Below are 13,593 nucleotides of genomic sequence, written 5' to 3'. Positions count from 1 at the left end.
GAGCTGCTCTGAGCAGCACTACTTGGGGAAATGGCCACATAGGTGACACTGACAAGATGTGAAAACTACCAGGAGCAGAGTTTCTGCTTACACAGGGCCTCCTCCAGGCCTGCTCTCAGAGGCCCAAATGACAGCAGACTTAGCTGCCTGCCTGCAGGTGTGTCCTGTGCTCTCCTCCCTAGAAGGGCCACGCACCTCACCAGTCTAGCCGTGGAGACCGCAGCTGCTCAGCGGCCTGCCCTGCCCCAGCACCCTCCAGACACAGGTAGTTCCTGTAGCTGGGGAAAACGGCTTCATGCATTCCAAAAGTTTCTAGAACATGGAACAATGGAGGGTTTGTCTCCACCAGACTCTTGTTTCCTGCCATTCAAACGGCGTGGGCCTCGGTATTTCTTGCCAAAGCGTTCCATGGCACACGTTTCCAATCCGTGCAGGCTGGCCTGGAGACAGGCGCCCAGGAGAGCAGAGATGGGAGCTGGGACTGAATGGCAGTGTGGGAACTGGCTCCAGAGGTCCCCACACTGGACTTAAGGGAAGGCCTTCTCCAAGTAGCACAGAGAGAAAAGGGAGAGGCCTCCCCACCCGCAGACATTTACCCCAGAGAAAAGAAGGCGGTGTGCACCACCTGCTACACAGCTTTAGTCAAAACTGCCCAAACTGAAGACAGCCCAGGGGTGAACACTGAGACCTACTGGGTAGAGCACAACCACAGGACCAGAAGCAGGCTGGCAGTAGTGGGGATGGCAGGGTGGGGGTTGGGGAGGGGGGAAGGGACACCAATCCCCAGGCTGCAGCCCACACGAAGTGAACTGGCCTGTGATGTACAGCGCCCTTGCTTTTGAGTTCCATCCCCAGTGCCACACAAAACCATTCTAAGGGAGCAACCCCCTGACACTCCTAAACACGCAGGTGAAGCTCAAAAACACCAGGGTTGGTCAAAGCAGATGGACACAAAAGGCCCCAAGCTGTAGGATTCCATTTATATAGCATTCAAGTCTTATGTAGCAGACAAGTCTTAGGGACAAATGTATCCGAGCTGCCTGGGGCTGGGAGTGAATCACTACAAAGGAGCACGGGGAACTTTTTGGGTTAGGGGAAAGCTTTCCATGGTGGTAGTGTGGTGGTGATACACAGCTGCTTCTAAAAGGGTGGGTCTTACCAGGTACAGAGTAGCGTATCAGTAGTCCCAACTACTTAGGAAATGGAGATCAGGAGGATTGAGAATTGAGGTCAGCCCAGGCACTAAGTTAGTGAGACTCTACCTCAGCAAAACAAGCCGGATGTGGTTGTTCACAACTACAATCCCAGCTACACAGGTCTAGGATAGGAGTCCAAGGCCAGACCTGGAGAAACTGGAGAACCTATGAAATGTATGTGTGTGAGTGTGAGGGAGGAAATCAAAGCAAAAAAAAGGCTGAGGGCACAACTTAAGTGGCGGAGGCTCTAGATTTGATTCCCAGCAATGTTAAAAAAAAAAAAAAAAAAGCCGGGCGCTGGTGGCTCACGCCTGTAATCCTAGCTACTCAGGAGGCTGAGATCTGAGGATCAAGGTTCAAAGCCAGCCCGGGCAGGAAAGACTCCTATCTCCAATAAACCACCAGAAAACCGGAAGTGGCACTGTAGCTCAAGTGGTAGAGCGCTCGCCTTGAGCTGAAGAGCTGAGGGACAGCGCCCAGGCCCAGAGTTCAAGCCCCATGACCGACAAAAAAAAAAAAAAAAAAAAGGCCAGGTATGGTGGTGAAGGTCAGTAATCTCAGTATGTGGGAGGCTGAGGAGGATTTTGAGGTCAAGGCTACCCTGGCATACATACACAGTAGTTCTGTGCTAGCATGGTCCATGACTCAAAAAACTGAAATGGTAAAGCACTGGCCTCGAGCTGAAGAGCTCAGGGACAGTGCCCAGGACCCAGAGTCCAAGCTCCCACGACCCACAAAAAACAAAAACCAAACAAACCAACAAAAAACTTAGCCGGGTGCTGGTGGCTCACACTTGTAATCTTAGCTACTGAGGAGGCTGAGATCTGAGGATCTCGGTTCAAGGCCAGCCTGGGCAGGAAAGGCTGTGAGACTAAACCACTCAGAAAACCAGAAGTGTCACTGTGGCTCAAGTGGTAGAGAGCTGGGGGGCAGTGCCCAGGCCCAGAGTTCAAGCCCCACAACAGAACAACAACAAAAAAAAACTGAAATGGGGGATCTTACCGTACATAATGCAGACCTCAACACATCTGACCTAAAAATAAGCAAGGGAGGCAGAGTGGGGAGAGCAGATGGACGGGCACCAAGCCCACAGCTCCACCCTGAACCTCCTTCTCAACAGGCAGCCTGGTGACCCTAGCATGCCACCTGCCCACCACCGCTGGGAGTTCCCAGTTTCTCTGCAGCATGAAGACAGGAAGTTTCTGCCTTGGAGGCTGCTGGGGGCGGGGCAAGAGCCTGGCACACCACAAGCACTTCATAAATGTTTGCTCTTATTTACACGCTCAGATTCCGATGGGTGCGTAGGCAGGGATGGCTTCAAAGGCGTGAAAATGACTAGTACCCCAAATATAAACTGAACATTTGCAGGCGCTTGGGCCAGCTGCTCCACAGCCCGCCTGCTGCTCACAGCCTAAGGAACAGGCGCCAAAGCCGGCACAGCCTGGTACAAAGCCTCTGTGGGCAGAGCTGGCCTGATCCAGCATCCCCAGTGGAGAATATGGCCAAAGAGGCTGCAAGCCCAAGAATGTGTATGGGACAGTGGGGCAGTAGGGGGGTGGCTAGGAGGGGGGAGAGAGGGCTGAAGAGCTGAGAGTGAAGGAGGGGTGGGTGGGGTCGGAGGCTTAGGGAGGCTGGCTGCCTAAACGGATACCCCAGCTGAAGCGAAGCTCAACTGAGCCAAGCCTGGGAAATCCTGAGGTCCAGAGTCTTGAGTGGGTAAATTCCAACACCTGTTAGCAATAATCTGATCTTTTCTTTTTTTTTTTTTTATACTAGTCCTGGGGGCTTGAACTCAGAGCCTGGGCACTGTCCCTGAGCTTTTTTTTTTTTCCTTCAAGGCTAGTGCTCTACCACTTGAGCCATGGCTCCACTTTCGGCTTTTTGATGGTTAACTGGAGGTAAGAGTCTCATGGACTTTCCTGACCAGGCTGTTCGAACCGTGATCCTCAGATCTCAGCCTCCTGAGTAAACAGGATTATAGGCATGAGCCACTGGCGCCTGGCTCAGAGGCTCGGTCATTCTCCTTTCAGTGATGAAAACAACTCCCTGACTGCTCAGCTCCTCTAGGAGCAACCCAGGACCTGACTTTTCTGGGATTATCTGTGCTGCAGATACTCTCAATCCAAGAAGGACATAGCACTGGGCCTCACCAAGGCTTGGGGCCACCCCTAGAGCACTCTATGGCCTGCAGAGCACTTCATGAAACTGGCCCGGAAGACATCAGTAGTGGTGGGTGGATGAGGAGCTGGCCAGAAGATGGAAGGGCCACCCAGAGCACAACCCCATTTGCCAGGCTTCAGACCTGGTGAAGGCATGGAGAGGAGTCGCAGCCCCCAGCCTATCTAACTACGGGAATCAGGACAGCTCAGGCAGAGCCTGTGGACCAAAAAGTAGGCAGAAAGCCCAGTACCAGCCAGCTCAGGCTGGATGGCTCTGGGGACACTTTCTAGTTGGAGGCTGGAATGTGGACAAGGATGAGGTACCACTACTGCTATTCAAAGCCCCAGTCCAAGCCGGGTGCCCGTGCAAATGCCTGTAATCCTAGCTACTCAGGAGGCTGAGATCTGAGGATGACGATTCAAAGCCAGCCTGGGCAGGAAAGTCCGTGAGACTCTTGTCTCCAATAAACCACTAGAAAGCCAGAAGTGGTGCTGTGGCTCAAGCGGTAGAGCACTAGCCTTGAGCTGAAGAGCTCAGGGACAGTGCCCAGGCCCAGAGTTCAAGCCCCAGTCCATTTCTGGGCAGGGAGTCTAAGCTTGGCTGGTGGCTAGCATTTCAGGAGGCCCAGGCTTGCACAGGAACAACTCTGCAGGGTGCAAGGCCCATCTGGCCCCATCTGGGACCCCGCCCAGAGTCTGTGTCATCAGAGCTCATCATCAAATGTTCCTAGACCTGCTTCCTCATCTCAAGGGCAGTGGCTTCCTGACAGGCACAGCTGTGGGACACAAGTGGGGCGCATGGACCGGGCCATGTGGGCAGGAAGGCGGGCACAGAGCCAGCCCGGTCTCCACCTCCTCATCCAAGCAGAAGCCACCCTCCTGCTGTGTATACACATTTTTTTGTTATCGTTTTCCGTCTGATTTGGGGGCGTGTGTGTTCGCACGTGCACATGCTGATACTTGGGGCTTGAACTCAGGGCTTAGGTGCTGTCCCTTAGGTTTTTCACTGAAGGATGGCACTCTACTACTTGAGCCACAGCTCCATTTCCAGCGTTTTGGTGATTAATTGTAGGAGCTAAGTCTTACAGACTTTTTGCCTAAGTTGGCTTCAAACCACAATTCTCAGATCTAGCCTCCTGGGTAGATAGGATTTCAGGTGACAGCCACCAGTGCCTGGCCTTGTGTATACAACCTTTGTGGGGTAAAGTAAGGCAGAAAAGTTACAGCGTGGCTCACAGTCACACAGTGACCCTGTGGGAAGTGCACTGATCTTGCCAAGTATACTTCCTGTCACTGTCCGCAGGGAAGACCCTGCTCCCAGGACCAAGGGATTACACAGGTATCCACAACCTGGAGGCCAAGGGCAGCGGCCTGGCCGGCCCCAGCTGCCCTTTGAAATGCCCTTTATCAGTTACGGCAGCACTCAGGAATGAACAGGAATGCTGTCTCCACAGCCACCTTTCTCTGCTGACAAGGGAGAATGTTATCTTGAAGGCCACTCAGAAAAGTAGCACAACAGGCAAGAACAGGCTGGGCACCAGGGGCTTATGCCTGTAATTCTAGCTACTCAGGAGGCTGAATTTGGAGGATTGAAGATCAAAGGCCAACCTCAGCAGAAAAGTCTGTGAGACTCATCTCCAATAAACTACCAAGAAGCCTGAAGTGGAAGTCAAGTGACAGAGCACCAGCCTCGAACAAAAAAAAGCTTAGGGGCAGTGGCCAGGCCCGGAGTTCAAGCCCGGGGACCAGCACCAAAAACACCACCACCACCACCACCACAAACAGGCCAGACCAGGGAGAGATCCTGAAAGGGCCCCTTTTCTGCCCTGAAGCAATTCTCAGGGGTCCTGACAGCCTGGCCAGTCTCCTGATGACTCCATCCCCCAGGCCCACCTTAGCTTTATCTTTCCAAAAGGTATTTCCTATGCATAGGAGGGACGAGGGAAAGGGAAAGAAGTTGGGAGGGGCCGCAGACTCGGGATGGAAGCCAATGTACTCAGCAACATTAATGCTCCAGCCACCTTGGCCCTTTCCAGGGAGGGGGCACTGACAGTAGCAATGCGTGTAGCACACCAGACGCATGCTCCCTGGCCGGCGTATCTTTCTGAGAGGGAAACACCTGCTCGTCAAGCCGCCAGTGGTGGGAGCCCGGAACACACTGCCCTGTTCTGACTTCCTCTGCACACAGGGGCATGGAGGCTCCGGGTGACTGGCTGGTGGGTGGGGCCTGAGGAAAAGCCCACTCCTTCCACACCAGCACCTCCAAGAGGTGGGAAGCGACCAAAAAGCACCCGACACCAAATCCCAACTTGGTAACATCTAATAAGACATAAAGCAGGACCTCTGGGGCTATGGAAGGAAAGGGATGGACTAGGAAAACTGGGTTTGCTCACCATTTTCCAGCTAAAGTCTTCCGCCCACACAGGGGATGTGGCCAAGGTGCCTCTGTGGCTACAGGGACTCACAAGAGACCCCACTAGGCACAGCTGGGGGTCTCCTGTGGACTTGCAGCTCATGTGTATTTACATAGGCTCCCTGAGGGCTGGCTGACCTGGGACCCCAGAGGCTCTGCCAGCCCCGATGGAAGGCATGCATGGTTGGAGCAGGAAGTGCAGCTCAAGGGTAGAGGGCTTGTCTAATACTCACAGCCCCAGTGCCAAAACAAAAGCAAAGAAATAGAAGAAAAACCACACTGCCAAAGTTTCTTAAGCATCACTTAGATGCCTGTCCAAGACGAGTATGTACACTGCCATGGACTCTCCTATCAAGAAAAGAAGTAGAGCCGGGCACTGGTGGCTCATGCCTGTAATCCTAGCTACTCAAGAGGTTAGGTTCTAGGAACTGAGGTTCAATGCCATCCCAGAAGAAAAGTCAGACTCTTATCCCCAATTAACCTCCAGAAAATTGAAAGAGGGGGCTGGGAAGGTGGCTCAGTGATAGAGCGCTTGCCTTGCATGCACCTGGGTTCGATTCCTCAGCACCACATAAGCAGAAAAAGTCTGAAGTGGCGCTGTGGCTCAAGGGGTAGAGAGCTAGCCTTGAGCTGAAGAGCTGAGGGACAGCACCCAGGCCTAGAGTTCAAGACCCACGACTGACAAAAAACAACAACAACAAACAAACAAAGAAAATCTAAAGAGGAGCTATGGCTCAAAGTGGTAGAGTGCTAGCTTTGAGCAAGGAACAAGGCCCAGGCCCTGAGTTCAAGCCCCCTGACCAACAACTGGAGACTCCAATGCATGAAGACAAACAATCCAAGCTGCTTGGTCTGCTAAGCTCTGAGGACACAGGCTGAAGAGTCAAAGAGTGGAGCAAAGCATCAGCCACTAGAGCCAGTAAACTTCACCATATTGAGCTTCTTTTTAGTTTTTTGGCAGTATTGGGATTTGAACCCAGGGCCTTATACTTGATAGGCAGGTGCACTTCCACTTGAACCACACACCCCATTCCTTTTTGCTTTGGTTATTTTTCAGATAGGGTCTCTTTACTTTTTGCCTAAGCTGGCCTCAAACCTTTTACCTATGTTTCCCACACAGATGGGATTACAGATGTACCCTACCACAGCCAGGTTATTTATTGAGATGGGGGTGGGGTGTCTAACTTTTGGCCAAGATGGCTTCAAACTGTAATCTCAATCTCTGTCTCCTGAGTAGCTGGGATTGCAGGTATGTCCCACCATGCCTAGCCAGGGCCCTTTTCATGAGACCTGAGTCAGAACGCCAAACCCTTTACCTCAGTATCTTCACTCAAGCTGGGCAGGCCCCACCAGCAGAGGCATTTTGGCAAGATAAGCCTCCACCAGTGAGCTAGGGTCCCTTATCAGAGGCTGCTAGAGCCTCTGGTCAGCCAACAAAGGTCCAGATACCTCAGGCCTGAGGCAGGTATGAACTCCCTTAGTGGATCTTCACAGTGACTTATCCTTTTCTGGCCTTTGCTCTGGCAAGTGAGGCAGCTTTGGCTTATCAGGTATTTTCTTAAAACCAGGGTGGAATAATAGTAACAGTAAAAAGAAAGAAAGAAAGAAAGAAAGAAAGAAAGAAAGAAAGAAAGAAAGGTGGCCCAGACTCTGGAAAGAATCCCCCAGCCTGCTCCCTTGGCTCCCATGAATACCACTGAGAGCTCTCCACCCTGCTCACAGGCAGCCTACTTCAGCCCCCAGGCTGCTGGCCCCAACAAGAAGATCCCACCCCCAACCCCACCCCCATAGCGGACAGGCCATAGGGCAAGGGCCAGGAGACACCCAAGCTAATGATCAACAAACTGGTCTTTAGGCCCTCCTTAAATATGCTCCAGCTCCTTCCAAAGTCACTAGCAGGGATTGAGGCAGAAACTGACTCAGGCCAGGCTCATCCTGAACTGCTTCAGGCCAGGCTCATCCTGAACTACATCTTAAGGCAGCTCAGTGTGACAAGCAGGTCCGGACCTCTCCTAGCCTCTGAGATTGGCGTGGGGACTTAACTGCTCGAGAATGTGGGGTTGGAGGCGTGGCTCAGTTGGTAGAATGCTAGTCAATGAGCAAAAGCATCAAGTACCAAATTTAAATGCCATCTCTGACCAAAAAAGAAAAAAGAATGTGTTGCCTCGGTATTGATGGAAATAAAGGTCCAGTTTGTGAAAACAAAAACAAAAATACGGCAAAACCTGGATGGGAGTCATCACAACTGGACTGGACTCAGGCACTAATGCTCAGCAGGAAACTTCCTATCCCAGCTCAGCCCCCAGGGCCTCCAGCAAGGCCGCTGACCAGAAGGAGCTAAGCAAATGTAAGCAAATTTCCAAGCCCTAGCGGCTTGCACAGCTCTGCCAGTTTCTCCTTTTGCTAGGCTGCTCGCACTATCTCTGTGCTTATTAGGAACTTACGTGGCTCTGGGAGGCAAAGATTTTAGGTGCAAAGAGCCACAGGAGGCCAAAGGCGCGTTCAAGTCAGTGATGGCAGGGGCACCTAGGCACAAGTACTGGACAATACCCTGCCATCTCACTGCATGGCCCAGGGGTCCATGGGGCCCTGTTCCAAGCATGCCCACCCCCCCCAAAAAAAAAAGCAGCAACCACACAGAAGGGACTGTGATCTTGCCTTCCTTGGTCATCAGAGAACAAGGAGAAAAAAATAGCTTAGGCCAGCACCCATAACGGAAGTGACAGAAGCACTGGGACTTGAACTCAGGACCTTCCACTTGCTAAGTAGGTGCTCTACTGCTTGAATCATTCTGCCAGTCTCTTTTGGCACTGTTATTTCAGATAGGGTCTAGCATTATGGCCAGACCAGCCTGGACTTCAATCCTCCTGTTTGTGCTTCTCTTTGTCAATGGAATGACAAGTGTACACCACTGCACCCAGCCATTGTGCTTGTGTGCCCGTAGCTTGGGATAACAGGGGTGCATTACCACACCCAACTTTGGGTTGAGTTGAAGTCTTTCCAACTGGCTTTGAACTATGATTCCCTTGATCTCCATCTCCCTAGAAGCTAGGATTGGGCTTGAGCCACTGTGCTGTGTTGGATAACCGTGTGTGTGTGTGTGTGTGTGTGTGTGTGTTTAAAGCCCATTGGGTGTGTGTGTGTGTGTGTGTGTGTGTGTGTGTGTGTGTGTGTGTGTGTGTGTGTGTGTGTTTAAAGCCCAGGGCTGGAAGAAACCTCCAAGGCAGCTTCCAGTCTAATCATGGACAGCACATGCAGTGGTCTGACAAACGCTAGACACCTAGGCTGACCTGAGGTCAGAGCTTGTTTACTTGTTTACCTCTGCTGATGCGCTGCTTCTCTCCCGACAGGATGCCGGGGGTGTCGATGATGCTGATGCTGTCCAGGACTGGGTTGGGCAGCTGGGCACACATGAACCTGCAGGACAGCAAAGGCAGAGGAGAGCCGTCAGGAGGGTTGACTCAACTTCCAGATGCCACAAGGAGAGCTTCTGGGCCTCCTGTTTCTACCCAGGCTTCCTTCCCAGAAGCAAGGGACTAAGGTCTCTCAGCATCTTACTTTCTAGGGGTAGCTCTCTCTTTTCTCTCTCTCTCGCTCTCTTTTGCTGGAACCCAGGGCCTCACACATGCTTGGCAAGCATCTGACACTGAGCTGCCGCCCATCTGCTCTGGGAATGCAGCCCGCAGGCCCTGACCGCCCCCCACTTCCCTCACATGCACTGTCCCCCTAGAGTTCGAGAGGTCAGCTTCCAAGTTGCTGACTTGTTGGTGAAAGCAGAGCGAGCCTGGGTGACCATTCAGTTCCGAAGGGAAGCAGAAGTGGGACACGGGGGCCTGGCAATTTCACATTAAAATTTCCAACCACTTGGCTGGCTTCCCACACCCCGCGAGGCAGCCACTTCCCGGCTGCCTGGGGAAAGTGAAAACCAGGGGGACTGCGCTGTCTCACTAGAGGTGGGGAAGGAAATATGGACACACCATTCGCCAAGTGGTAAAGCCAATCCAGGAAAAGCCAGGCCACAGGAGAGAGAGGCAACCCCTGGAGAAAGGATCAGCCATGTGCCTGCCCTCATGCAGAGCTCAGAGCAGCCCAGGGGGCTGGCTCTTTACTGAAGGGCAGAAAAGCCTCCTTGAACACCCTCTCTGAGAAAGGTATTGTGAGCAAAGGAAAAGAGAACCCCATTGTCTGTAGGACATGGTGTCAAACTGCCCTTTCAGCTGGGGGGGTGGGGTAGGGGAACTAGGGTTCCTCAGTGTCTCCTAGGGCCCCATCCTCCAAGTGACTGGAGGCCCACAGGCTGTAAGGATGGCGGGCCAGGGCCAGAGGCCCTGACTCCAAGTGTAACAGAGCAAAACAGCTGAGCCATGGGTGAAAAACCTGGGACTTCATCATCATTAGGCCAACACAGAGAGAGCGTGGAGTGTTCTAAGTCACTTCATGCCACGTAGGGCTTCCTCACTGAAGAGAGGATGACAAGACAGAAGTAAAAGAGGAAGCCGGGTGCCCATGGCTCCTAGCTACCAAGGAGGCTGAGATCTGAGGATCACAGTTCAAAGCCAACCATGGCAGAAAAGTCCCCGTGAGACTCATCTCCAATTAACCATTCAAAAAAAATCAAAAGTGGCAGGGCTGGGAAGGTGGCTCAGTGGTAGAGTGCTTGCCCCTCCTGCATGAAGCCCTGGGTTCGATTTCTCAGCACCACATAAACAGAAAAAGCCAGAAGTGGCTTTGTGGCTCAAGTGGTAGAGTGCTGCTAGCCTTGAACTGAAGAACAGCACCCAGGCCCAGAGTTCAAGCCCTACAACTGACACAACACAAAAAAGAAATGAGAAGTGGCACAGTGACTCTAGTGGTAAAGCCTTAGCCTTGAGCACAACAAGTATCAGGGACAACACCCAGGCCCTGAGTTCAAACCTCACAACTGACACACACACACAAAAGTTAAGTAAAAGAGAGGACACAGAATGGACTCTGGAAAGTAACATGCAGAAATATGTCCAGCAAAGAATCCTACCCAGTGTGTGAGCATCTGCCCAGCACAGCACAGGGAGTGGACAGAAAAGCCAGAAGGGCAGGTGGCAAAGAAGCCGCCCACCCCAACAAAGATGCAGATTCTATCTCACTACAGGCGGGCCGTCGAGTCCAGGTTATGTAATGAGTGTTGATCCAGCACTTGCAGGACTTTGATTGTACCCTGTCTCCATCTGCTCCATCTGATCCTATCTCAGAGCAAGCCACTCAGGAAAAGGAGGCTGGAGCGTCAAGTTCATGACTCAATGGGTCACTGAAGAAAACCAGGAGAGTCTGTTTCAGCCAGAGAAAAGCCCCCTTTGTTATGCCCTCCCTGGTGGGCAGCACCCCTGGTCCATGCATCCTGTCACAACTCAGGCCCCCAGCTGACAGGAGGATGGCCTTCAGTGCTCAGGGACCCTGTGGAGAGGGGGCAGAGGTGAGGAGGGAATGTAAGCGATGTCAGCAAAGCATTTGTGCCTGACCCACCACTCCCCAGATGTTCTTTTTAAGGCAGCAGCAGCTGTGGGTGCACAAAGACCAGGGAGGCTCACTGCCTTTAATGTAATGGGTAATCCTGACAAATCAGCCAGGCCCTCTGCCCCTCTGCCTCCTGAACTGATAAGAGCTCTTGAGATGGTGTCTAAAATCCAGTTCTGAAGCTCTAGGTGTCCAAAGACAGGAAACGGAGTCATGTGCCCATTTTCTCTTCCAAAAAAGGCCTGTCCTCACAATCCAGTGAACACGCAAGGATAGAGGAGGTGAGTACAACGCCCCTTCTGTCAACCCCCAAGTTCTGGATGGAACAGAGCCCTAATGAGGACACTTCCAGTTACAGGCACCCAACTTCCTCCAAGACCCATGGCTGTTGGAGGCAATGGACTAGCCACAGGTGCGCTGAAACTAAGGGCCAGCCCTTCAGGAGCCTTAGTCCAAAGGGCTTTAGTCAATCCCTGGCCTGGCATGCAACTAACATCAGCATAAAAACATAAAACAGAAGGCCAGGCTGAGATGCCTGGAAGGGACAAAGAGACACATTAAAGGTCAGCTCTGTGCGGGGAGGCAGCCTGGCCACGGCTGGGATGTGGGACAAGCTGGCCCGCCCCGTGTGCTGGACAGTGTCTGGGAAGGAATGTGATGTAGAGGGTGGAGACCTGGAAAGCAGGATTCAGATTCTTTCTTAGGCTCTTCCCTGACTCAGGCTGCACACTTTGAAAGGCACGCAGAGTTACTCCTTGAAAGAGGGAGAGAGAGGGCAGGGTCTGAGAAGTCCAGAGTGGGCCTCCGTGGGCCTCCTGGGGTGGAGGCAGGATGCCTGGAGTTCCTTTGGAGAATAGTGAGCCTGGGCGGTACAAGTCCCTAGAGAGGCCACTGCGTTTCATTCATAGTTTCATGAGACTCTGATCCATCATTACTCACACTTTACAGAGGCAGGCCTCACCCTGTAACTGGGGAAACTGAGAGCCAAATGAGGTAAGAAATCTTCTCTCACTCTTCCAAGAAAGGAGGACCTATATCTCAAATTTCCTATCAGGGTTCTGGGTAATACCACCTCCTGAAGGCCTTGGAGGTGGCCCTGACCCATTAGTAGTTGTCTTTGAGAATAGTGTTCAGACCCCATCTGCCTCCTAGGAGCTGTCCCAAAAGCGAGCAAGCCACAGCAGATCCTAACTGTTCCTCCTACACATAACCACGGCTCCCCGGGAGAGTGTAAAGCAGACACACACATACACACACCAGCAAAGCCAACACACACACACACACACACACCAGCAAAGCCAACACACACACACACACACACACACACACACACACACACACACACACACACACACACACACACACACACACACCAGCAAAGCCAACAGCCAAAAGTCTCGTGGGTTTCGCGGGACACTTAAGAAACAGATCCGGCGGGAGAGGGAAGAGGTTAGAGGGTGACTTCAATGAAATCTGTGAGTCCGGTCTGGGGAAGGAGATGGACACCAAGAAAGGGAGACACAGCACGGCTCATCTTCCCAAGGACAGTGCGGGAAGTGGGGCCGGGGTCTGCGGAGGGCTTTGGGAGTTAAACTGAAGATTCTGGTGGTGACAGAAGCCAGAGGAGAAGGCGATGCGGCCCCCCCGAGCCCCCGGGGGGGGGTGGACGGGTTTTCCGCGGGGCGCGGCGGAGCTGATCGCGGTCCCTGGGAGTGGTCGCTCAGGGTCTGGCCGGGGCCCCGAGACAAAGGACGGAGGGGGCGACGATGGCGGCGGGAGGTCCCGGCCCGGGCCCGCCGCACGCCCCCGCCCCGCGCCCCGGGGTGAGCAGTGGGTACCTGTTGAGGAAGGCGTTGCCGAAGGCGTTGAGCTTACGGAAGGGGCGCCGCGGGTCCACGACGAGCGCGTTGCCCGGCACCACGCCCTCGGTGGGGCCGTGCATGACCGCGATGAAGGAGTCCGTGGTGGGCTCGGGCCCGATGCGCATCCCCGGGAAGTCCTGCTCGATCAGGTGCCGGATGAAGGTGGTCTTGCCCGTGCTGTACTGGCCCACGAGCAGCACCATGGGCTTGTTGTCGAAGTCGGCGTCCTCCAGCGCGGGCGAGTGGAACTCGTGGAAGCGGTAGTGCTCCTCCAGGGGCAGCAGCTTCTGCGCGTACAGCTGCCGCAGCCCCTCGGCCACCGTCTGGAAGAGCTCCGGCTCCTTCTTGCGGCGGGCATCCTTGCTGACCCAGCTGAACATGCTGCCGGAGACGGGGCGGGCGGCTGCGGGACACGACCGGCGGCTGAGGGGAGGCTGAGGGCGCTCGGCCGAGGAGGGGCCGGCCGGCCGGCG

The 13,593-nt window shown here is 53.6% G+C and overlaps 1 protein-coding gene across 1 annotated transcript in view; it reads right to left on the bottom strand.

Annotated features, from left to right (window-relative positions):
* The window catches only part of Ehd1 (EH-domain containing 1), a 27,335-nt gene extending 13,752 nt beyond the window's left edge, over window positions 1-13,583 (bottom strand). Inside the window, exons 1-2 of the mRNA XM_013021097.1 lie at window positions 13,097-13,583; window positions 9,088-9,185 (exon numbers count right to left, since the gene is read on the bottom strand). Coding sequence (XP_012876551.1) covers window positions 9,088-9,185; window positions 13,097-13,500 — 502 coding nt within the window. The 5' untranslated portion in view covers window positions 13,501-13,583. The remainder of the gene's footprint in view (window positions 1-9,087; window positions 9,186-13,096) is intronic.
* Window positions 13,584-13,593: the final 10 nt, after the last annotated feature.

The sequence above is a fragment of the Dipodomys ordii genome, unplaced genomic scaffold (assembly GCF_000151885.1).
Source record: "Dipodomys ordii isolate 6190 unplaced genomic scaffold, Dord_2.0 Scaffold54, whole genome shotgun sequence".
NCBI lineage: Eukaryota > Metazoa > Chordata > Mammalia > Rodentia > Heteromyidae > Dipodomys > Dipodomys ordii.
This window is presented reverse-complemented; position numbering and strand designations above follow the sequence as displayed.